General features: G+C 34.8%; 1 protein-coding gene across 1 annotated transcript in view; it reads left to right on the top strand.

The window, feature by feature from the left end:
• The first annotated feature begins 9 nt into the window (after positions 1-9).
• LOC123566065 (U3 small nucleolar ribonucleoprotein protein MPP10-like) overlaps positions 10-10,336 on the top strand; it is a 29,180-nt gene continuing 18,853 nt past the window's right edge. Inside the window, exons 1-5 of the mRNA XM_045359898.2 lie at positions 10-152; positions 2,275-3,196; positions 4,233-4,375; positions 5,341-5,482; positions 6,136-6,277. Of these exons, the coding sequence (XP_045215833.2) occupies positions 13-152; positions 2,275-3,196; positions 4,233-4,375; positions 5,341-5,482; positions 6,136-6,277 (1,489 nt within the window). The 5' untranslated portion in view covers positions 10-12. The remainder of the gene's footprint in view (positions 153-2,274; positions 3,197-4,232; positions 4,376-5,340; positions 5,483-6,135; positions 6,278-10,336) is intronic.

The following is a 10,336-nucleotide window of genomic DNA, read 5'->3' as shown; positions in this document are numbered from 1 at the left end:
GTAGGGTTCTCTATGAAAAGGCGATTTGTTTGCCCGATGTTAAGCTATGATTGTGTACCAGTCAAAAATATGGCTGCTTGCACGAGTGGAAAAATTGTCAAAAGTTCGTCAAAGATTATCGCTTTAACAGACAATCTAGAGAATTTCCTTAGGTTGAGATTATTTTTGTTTACATTTCTCTTTAATATTTCATATTGATTTGAAGTCTGGGTAATATATTTCGGCTTGTATTTGCATATGTTTTGAGTTTTCGCGATCCCTCAATCTCATGTGTCCCATTTCTTGTCGGATTTTACTTTATATTTATTACTTTCTTTCTTTTTTTCATTTAAACAATTAGATCTTGAGACCTTGTTTCAGTACTTTAGAGCATTTAAATTTTATAACATTTCTTCTTGCCAAAAAAAAATTGGAAGTGGCTACGGCAGAGTGGCTAACGTACGTGACTTTTGGATACCATGCATGGAGAAAATGTCCTGATTCAAGTGACAATTGTGTTACGGTCACTTATGCATAGCCTGCATGTTTAAAGCCAACCTCTGACAACTGTCAAGTAGTTAACTCTGGCTCTGTGGTCACAGCATTGCTTTAGCACCCCAACAATCCCAGGTTGTTTTTTTTCGGCTGTTTTTATAGCCCTTATTCGATTATATTCCCAATGCCAAAAAGTATGTATTTTCCCACAAAATTAGTGTAAAAATTCCAAATCTACATTCTGAAAAAAATTTCATCAAAATTTCACACAAACATTGACCAAATTATGAGCAATTTTGTAATGGCAATATGTTAAAGAGGTTGTACAATGTGAAACAAGTGTATGAGAAAGTGCTTAAACACATCCTTACTATATCCTATGGGACTAAATATTTCCCAATTTGGAACATTTACGCGTCAAAATTCCCAATTTTTGGGGTATAGGCTATGTTCCTAAAACAGCAAGAAAAAACCTGGATCATCATCCGGGTTCAAAATCCGCCACTGGCTGGCAGATGGGCTTGTTCATCATAAAATGCTATGCACTTTGATTTGTTATGGCAAAGAACGTAACATGGGGGTTCATCTGGGAATCAGACTTTATCTAATGCCATAAATGGCACTTTCTATGCCAAAATGGCTTACGGGTCATCATAAATGATAAGTACTTTGAAGAGTGGAAGTGTTACGGTGGCTTACACATAGCCAATACGTTTAAAGCCAACCTCTGACAACTGTGTCATGGAGTTTACTCTTTGGCTCAGTGTTAGAGCATTGGACTAGCACATGAGCTCAGAGCAACCCGTGTTCGAATCCTGCCACAGGCTGTTGGGATTTTTCATCATAAAATGCTAATATGCTCTTTGATTTTTACGGCAGTTAGTCTTAAGAATTGAATCAGTATGCCAACATAAATCCAGTTGTAGCCAAGTGTAATTTTACTACTCTTGTCTATATACCTTACAGTTTTAACTATTTTCAGTCTCACTTTCTCACATTGACATCTCACTGTCAATACTTTTAAAAGATCTTTCTCTTGCACTGATAGCACATCTGTTAATTATTCACGAAAGGGGAGTTAAAATAATGGAAGTAGAGTAGAATCTCGTAGTGTAAAATGTAACAGCTGTATTTTATCAAAGATTGATGTATAGGCTGCTTGCTATATGTTTATATAGCAATTGCTGCTGATCAAGTTAGAATTTTAAGTATCCTGTTAGCCATGTGAAAAATGTACCCACCTCTGAATAGGTCAAAACTGAGAAAAAAATATTTTGCCACTTTCCATGTTTTTTTAGAAAATTTTCCAAAGAACTATTAATTAATATGGTTAGGCCTTATCCTAGAATTAATGCTTATGAAGTCTTTTCAACAGTTATATAACTAAGACTATTAGAAATGGAATGATGTATCAATGTGTTGTTGATATTTGCAACATGGACATATAAGTACAAAAATTTCAATTTATTACAGGTCCTTTAACCTTTAGCATGCTAGGTAAATTGTCGTCTGCTGGAAATGTCGTCTGCTAAAATTGTTAAGTTCATTCAATTTGCTCCAAAATTGGAAGAAATATTGTCAGAGTAGCAAATAGCTTGGAACCTGATCAGACGCCGATTTAATCGGCGTCTGATCTGGTTCCAAGCTGTTTGCAAAGACTGTTAAATTCGCCTGCAGCAGGCTAAGGGTTAAAATGTAAGTATTATTATAGTATAAAAACAAAATAAACCAGAATTTAATGAACAGAATGCCAGAGGTTTAGATATTTATGAAAATGATTTTCTGTTCCTTATCTTTTAGTGCAGAGAAGTCATTTGGCTCCAAGTACACTGTTCCTTTGAAGAATTTATATGATGCATCAAAGGTATTCAGTGAGGATAGCTCAACTTCAGACACTCTACAAGAACTGATTGTATCAGGATTTGATGATGAGCAGATTTGGCAGCAACTGGAACTGGAAAATGAATCATGCATTTCCAATTTGTTGAGTGAAGCTGCAAAAGTTATTTCTAACAAAAATCGTTGTTCATTTAAATCAGGCAAATTTGTTTCTTCAAAAGTACCATCTAAGTCAAAGCAAAACAATAAGATAGCAGGAACTACTTTACAAGATGATGAATTAACAGACAGGACTCCTAATCAGAAAAAAAGTTCTAAAGATAGTAAGGTTAAAAATAATGAAGGTGATTATTTTGATGAAGGGAAAGTGTTTGAAGAAAACTTAACAGATGATGATGATGATGAACTTGCAGACATAGAAAAAAAACTTGATGAAGTTGACAAGGATGATAAGTTTTTCGATTTCACTGGAGACTCTGATGAAGATCTGAACTTCGATTTTGGCCCATTGGGGCAGAAGGGTGATCTAGATGAAGAGTTGTTTAATGATGACTCAGATAATGAAGACAATAAAAGTGAAAATCAGAAATCTAAAAGTAAGAAAAAGAAATCTGTGTCTTTTAAAGATCAGACAGAAAATGAAAGTCACATCAAAGATAAAAAAAAAATTAGTCAAAAGCAAACAAAGAAACTTTTAAAGAAAGGAAGTATTGTTGACGATGCTTTTTTCAAACTGGCTGAACTTGAAGAGTTTCTAGACCAGGAGGACAGACGTGAGGAGAGGAAACTCAAAAAGGCAAAAGGAGAAGAAAGTGATGATGGTGATGATGATGAACAGGAAGAGGACATTGATATGTTTGGAGAAATAGATTCTGCAGAAGAGGTAATTCTTCATAAAAATTAACAGTTACAGATAATAATGTACAAAATATGTTACTGAAGACTTCTTTAAGGGGCCATAGCTCGTGAAATCAACATCATAGTTTCTTTAATGCCAGACAAGACTTTCCCATATTTTTGCCAGTGCTGGAAAAACTTGTCTTTCATGATTTGATGTAAATTAATATATGAATGAATGCGTAAATTCATAATATACTACTATAATAAAGTAGTACCTGAAAAAAAGGCATTAGTTTTACTTTATTTCCTATTTTAATTGAAAAATACAGTATGTAAGAAATAGAATCTATCACTGCTTAAAGGTGCCGATTGATATATCTGACTCTCAAGTGACTGTTTTGCAGAAACTATGCAGAGCCTCGTTTAAACAGTTACCCATGAGCCAAATATTTCTATCTGCACCTCCAACCAGTGAAAGATTCTTATATTCAACATCTCTTTGTGGATAAAAAGTTGTTGTCTTTTTATCAGAATGCAATCATATTCAGATGCAGTCAGATTCATTGGAAACATTTCTAGTTAGTTCACCTGAGCACAAAGTGTTCTAGAGGAGCTATTGTGATTACTCACCATGCAGTCTGTCCATCCATCCACACTTTTCTTCAAATGACATCTCCTCTGAAATCATTTTGTGGAAGTTGATGAAACTTGGTCTGGATGTTCTTTGCATGGTCCTCTGCCAAATTTATTCAAAGAATTCCATTTCTTTCTGTCCTCTTCCAACATTGTTCGAATACTGCCCCTGGGGTTAAAACTAGCCCTGCCATGGGATTTTACATAGACTTATATTAGAAATACTTTTAAAATCTTCTTTAAAAATTGCAAGGCCCAGAACATATATGAGCTTGTAGCATAGTGTAGTGGTTCTCTGCCAAGTTTGTTCAACAGTTCAAATCAAGCCCCTGAGGGTCAAAGTTTTCAAAGTTCCATCCAGCAGTTCACTTGATTTACATTGACATTTGTAGGAAAAACATTAAAAAAACTTCAGGTCTAAGTGTTTGAGCCTTGATATTTTCTAGGAGGCACACTATGAAGATTTCTTTGATCCACCAGAGGGAGAAGTTGATAGCTCAGCTGGAGAAAACAAAAAGACTGAAGGAGAAAGTAGTGAAGAAGATTCAGATGCATTTGAAGAAGAAAGTGATAATGAAGAAGAAAACAGGTAAAAGAAGTTGCAAGCAAGACCTGAGAATATGAAATGTGGGCATTTTTAAATTAAACAGGGTTAAGTGTAATTTATTGTTCTATCATGGAGATAACCACTGAAGTTGATTGGTGTTAAAAGTAGTGGCCATAGTGGCCACCACCTAGATGTCATGTTTCACTAAATGTACATCTGATAAGTATCACTGTTAATACTTATGTTTCATTGAAATAAAATAATCATTGAATCATTTTATCCAATTTCATTAAAATACTTCAGTATTTGACAGAGATATCATAAGAACAAAAAAATGTTGAGTCAGAAAAATTGTGAAGTATGTATGCTTCCAGCTGCAGTAAAGGTTCATTGCTAGACAGTTACAAATTATAGCAGAAAGAGTTAATGACAGTTAAAAAAAATTACCTCACTGCACTACTACTGTAAACGTAGTAATATTAGTGGCAGACATCTTTTATGGTTACCTCAATCTGCAAAATTTGATCTCAACAGATAAAAAAAGGCCAGTTCATTTTATATATCCATGAATATGTATCCCCTCAAAACGGCTGTTTGGGCCAAAACCAGGAAATTTTATGCTCACAAAATTAAATTATTTTACAGTACTGGTATGTCCTTACTGTAACAGTGTCACATATTGATGTACCAGATTTTAGCTCGACTTTTCAAAAAAAAGATCTATTGCACTCAGCCCGGCATCGGTGTCACCGTTGGTTGAAGTTTTTGATAAAGTCAAATATCTCTGTTACTATCAAAGCTTTACTTTTTGACTTGAAACTTTAAATAATTATTTACTATCAAAGTCTAGACCAGGAGAAACAATCACCATAACTCTGGTTTGAATTTTGACAGAGTTATGCCCCTTTTTAACTTAGAATATTTTGCTTAAAGTTTTATAAAAAAAATTATTGGCAAAGCTGTCTTATGGACATCTCTTGTTATCAAACATTTGTCTATTTGTTCAGTTTAGAAGAAGAGGTACAAGCAGCTAAAGAAAGACACAGCCAGGATCTTTTTGCAGGCTCTGATAGCGAGGGAGAAGATATATCAGAAATTCTGGGTGGAAATAGACCAAAAAAGTCATCATATGAAATAAGACAAGAAAGGGTTTGTTTTCAAGTTCTTTTAATTATCACAGCTGAAATAATTTTTAACAGTTTATATAACCATAGATGATTTGGCAATTTTGTTTCAAAGTAAATAATTGTCCTAAATTACATAAAATGATCTTTTACATAGAAGGAGCTGTTACTTGAGAAGTTTTCAGTACAGCTGAAACACTGGTATCCCATAAATGATTAGATAATGATTATGGTCCGCATTGGTCAAACTTTGTTGGATGATTGTATATGCCTATAGGTGTCATACAGTATTATGGCATTTTGAAATGTGAACAAGCAAAAGAATAACATAAGATTAAGTCAGTGTACAATATTGCCAATGAAAACACTAATTCCTTGTTGACTGAGCAGTTTGTTTCGTACTTTTATGAGAGGTAATGAAATGTCCAACACCCCTTCACACCACCTGGCACTGGCTAAACATAAGCAGAAAAAGAAATGGACTCCATGATCCATAGCACCGGAAAATACAACAACACAGAATCGAAGTATGGGGGAACTTTTTTTACAGCCACCACATGGCTGTTTTGTGTTTATAAAATCTGTGAAAAGGTCCTTTGGAAGCATATAGCACAGCTAAGCACAATTAATTAAAACAGTCTGTGTTTGATTAAGTGTGGTCTTAAAATTGTATTACAGTTGAAAAAGAAGATTTCGGCTATGGAAGATGATATGTTGTCTGAGAAACCATGGCAACTTGCTGGTGAAATCACTGGTGGCAAACGCCCAGAAAACAGTCTGTTACAGGAGAATTTACAGTTTGAACACACCACAAGATTACGTAGGTTTCATATACTGTGTTTCCTAATGATACTTACTGTCATAAAAATTTTTTTAGTGAATCTTTTTTTCTGTTCTATACTGCCAGACTATGAACCAATTGTATTATCAGTATTTTCTAACATATTTTAATTGATCACCCTAATGTTTAGCTTGACTTTTCAAAAAGATAGGACTGTTGCACTCACCAGGTTTTTTGGCGTCAGTCATGTCCCAGTTTTGTTGAGTTTTTGTAGTATCTCAGTAAACTATAATGGGAATGGATTGAAACTTCACACTCATGTCCACTGTGATGAATAGTCAAGCATTGCTGTCCTCAAACAGCTTTAGTTTTGATATTAACCCATATCATGCTGGACGCAATTGATTCAAGATCTGCACTGTTCGCCATTCAGTTTGTATCTTGTAAGCACCCCTTTTAACAGTCAATGGTACTGTCCGAACTAAAAGATGGACAAGTTCATTATAGAAATTTAGCAGGGTAAGAGTTAAAAGATAATGCATAGTAAAAGGCTGATTGATGCAGTTGTTTGCTGCACTAATCCAAATTCCAGATTGTTGTTATCCTGTTATTTGTGTCCATGTCAGCCTTACAAAAGTTTTGCATGCAGCAGGTTTCTCAGAAGCTATTAGACAAATACTTCCAAATTTTATACGTCCTTGGCATCATAATATGACTATACAAGACAACTTGCATAACTCAAGCTTACATTTTATGACAGTTTTGAATGGAAGCAGGTTTTTTTAGAAACTACTAGGCCTTATAAACTCACACAAGTCTTTGGCATCATGAGATGACCTAAAAGAGCAGGTTTTATCACATGTTTGATGTCGCGAGAGTGAAATAAAGCCATTACATAAAATGATAATACACTAGTGTAATAAAGCTTTGACGTCAACTTCGTTTATAGTATAGGAGACGTTGGTCAAATTTACTTGTTTATAATAGTGAAGAAAGTAGAATATTTGATGTTTCGGCAGGAAAAGCTAACATGTGATAAGAAGAATATTACATTTGTGACTTTCCACATTGAATTTATTAAACGAGTTGAATAAAATAATAAAATGTGAGGCTCTAAATTTATTAAACTCGTTGAATAAAATTGATAAAATGCTTAACTTAAAGGTTCTGCAGGTAAGCAAGTTTATTGGACTGAATGTTTCCAAACTATTAATAAGTCTTCACATCATGAAATGACTGCTTTTCACTTTCTGTATGTCGTTGGGAGATTTATTAAAGGAATGTTAAAACATTGTGTCAATCCATAAAGGATACAACGTTGTAGTGCATTTTACCATGCCTCAGACTAGTTAGAGCAAAGGGCACGGGAGCCTCACAGCTCAAAATAAACTGGAATTATAGAGTCCTTTTTGAAAAGTGTCTATAAACATGGGTAAAAGATGTAAGTAGGTTTTATTAAGACTTTCATGGAACTTCTGATACATTTATTCTCATACATTGATATGCATTTATTGCATATTAGAAATTGAAAATACGTTGCCCAGATCACAGTGTATTTTAAATGCAACAACTATTTGGAGCAAATTATGCTTGTTGCAGTATAGATATATCTTTATACAGTGTAAATGTTAAAAATATTTTCACTAACATGGGTGTCCTTTTGGCAAATCAATATTACCTTAAATATCTGGCACCGGATAGCTGTATACTGTATGACACACACACCCTTTAAGCTTTAAAATACATACATAAATAAAATGCTGTGTAGACCTATTGTCTGGCTAAAGACAATGTTGTAAGTCTGTGACACAGGATGTAAAGGATCAGGCCAAAGCTTTTTGTCGAGCCCGCTTGCGGAAGCGAAGACATAGTTGTCCAAATGGGTGTTTGTGCGTCCGTCCATCCGTGCGTTAGTGCGTGCCTCCGTCTGTCCGGCTTTGTTTGTCTGGACCATAACTTTGACATGCATAGAGCAATCTTGTTTATATTTGGCATGAATGTTAACTGCAGTGAGATGGAGTGTCATGCACAAGCCCCAGGTTGCTATTTCAAAGGTCAAGGTCACAGTTGGAGGTCAAAGGTCATGTAAAATCTTGTACGGCCCATAACTTTGACATGCATTGAGGAATCTTGTTTATATTTGGCATGATTGTTTAACTCAGTGAGACGGACTCTATCCCAAAGGTCATGGTCACAGTTAGGGGTCAGAGGGCGGACTCGACATGCTGCTCATGGGCATCTAGTTTAATTGGGTTTTTCAAAAAGAGAAAAACACTTCCCACTTGATAGCTCTAGCTAGGAATTAAATATTGCAATGGAACTTTTTAGGTTAGAAAGGTTAGGAGATTGGGGGTTTTGGCCACGAGGGTTGTCACTGTATGATGTTCCGATTGTCGCGATGTTCGATAATCATCGCAAAGTTTCAAAATCGGTGACATCGATTCTGACCAAAAAGAAATCGATTCTAGTCGCTGATTTTGTTAAAAAATTAAAATCCCGCTTTCAGGACTTTTTCAGAACTTCTCGCGTTTAGCTTACATACTTTGCTCTTTTAATCTTTGGGTTCTTAATGGAGAACACTCAGGCCAGCTGTTATGATCGTAAACTTATAAAAAATTTGTTGCCTGGCATAAAAAACAGATGCCTTGAAATTTTTGGTTCTGCATGAAACTTGAAGCCGGGGTTAGCTCCTTTTAAAGAAAACCTTGATACTACTAGAGCTGTTTGCAAAATATGCTTTAAAGCGTACATTAACGAAGGTACCCCACCCACTTTCTCTAATTGGAATCATTTTCAGATTTTATTTAACAACTTTTATTATTCCTTCAATACAAAATAGTGAATTACTTAAGAAAGATGATATATTAATTCCAGACCTGCCAGCAATGTCCCCAGCATATATTCCATGTCAAATATGGAAGTGATCTAGCATGACTGAATCCCTGGCCTTGGTCATAGAGAAAATGAATTCTAGTTACTTTTGCATTTGGTCCAATATTCCTCCAGATCTCAGTTTGGACTACTTGTTCGAACTTGAACACCAGTTAAGCATCATTGGTTAACTTTTAAGGCTTATTGACATTTTAGAAGAATTTGAAAACAAATCTTTGAGTTAAGGACTGTATTTTAGTGAAATAAAAAAAAGTCCATCAAGACAAATTTTGAATCAAGATCTACCAGCAGATAGGTTAACAGCCGGTTAAAGATTCGAACAACTGGGCCATAATTGCCCAAAGTTGCTAAAGGCTGTCAGTACAGCAGCTGTGTCATAAATCTTCATAAAAGTATTAAAGTATCATACGATAATCTGAAAGTCTTGAGAAAGTTTTGCTGTTACTACCATATTGCCACATTACAAAAGTCTGTATTGATCTTTCGGTCCCGATTCTTTCGATTAATCGAATCGGAGAGAGATCAGAATCGGACCGATTAATCGATTCTGCTTCAGCTGTCCGATTCTCATCACTAGTTGTCAGTGTTAGATCAAAGTCAAAGTTACTGAAAAAAGCAAATGTTTGAAAAACCTTGTTTTCTGGGAATTTCCATGTCTCTTGTTATTACTACTTCATTGATAATGAAAGTTTGCTAATTACAGTTATCAAAGTTATTGACTTGAAACGTGATAAATTGTAATGGAAAAAGTGCTAACATATGCGTTCCTGAAGCAATACTAATCTTGATAGAAATAGCTTTAAATGTGTTCTATATACAGAGCATTATGTTTTAAAATTTTCTAGATTTATTAACTCACAAAATTTTTGCTTCAGTAACAGTTTTCATCTATGGCTGTCTAAAGCAAAGATAAGTAAAACAGAAAAATAGACAGAAATATGTGCAGTATCAAGAGTGCGCTTACAGGATTCCAGTTCAGTAGTTTTAAAGGACTTTGTTATTTCATTTGAATTCAAATTGTGTCTTGCTTTAGCTGTTCATATGTAAGCACACGTCATATGTATTACAAGTTAAGTATACCAAGAAGACGGTGTTGGCACCATCATCTTCGATGAAAACATAACTCGTACAGAAAGAATGAGGAAAAGTATGTGTGCAAACAGCCACACCAGCTGACTTGTCACTTGTTTTTTTTATTTTATAAAA

The sequence above is a fragment of the Mercenaria mercenaria genome, chromosome 8, assembly GCF_021730395.1.
Source record: "Mercenaria mercenaria strain notata chromosome 8, MADL_Memer_1, whole genome shotgun sequence".
Taxonomy (NCBI): domain Eukaryota; kingdom Metazoa; phylum Mollusca; class Bivalvia; order Venerida; family Veneridae; genus Mercenaria; species Mercenaria mercenaria.
This window is presented reverse-complemented; position numbering and strand designations above follow the sequence as displayed.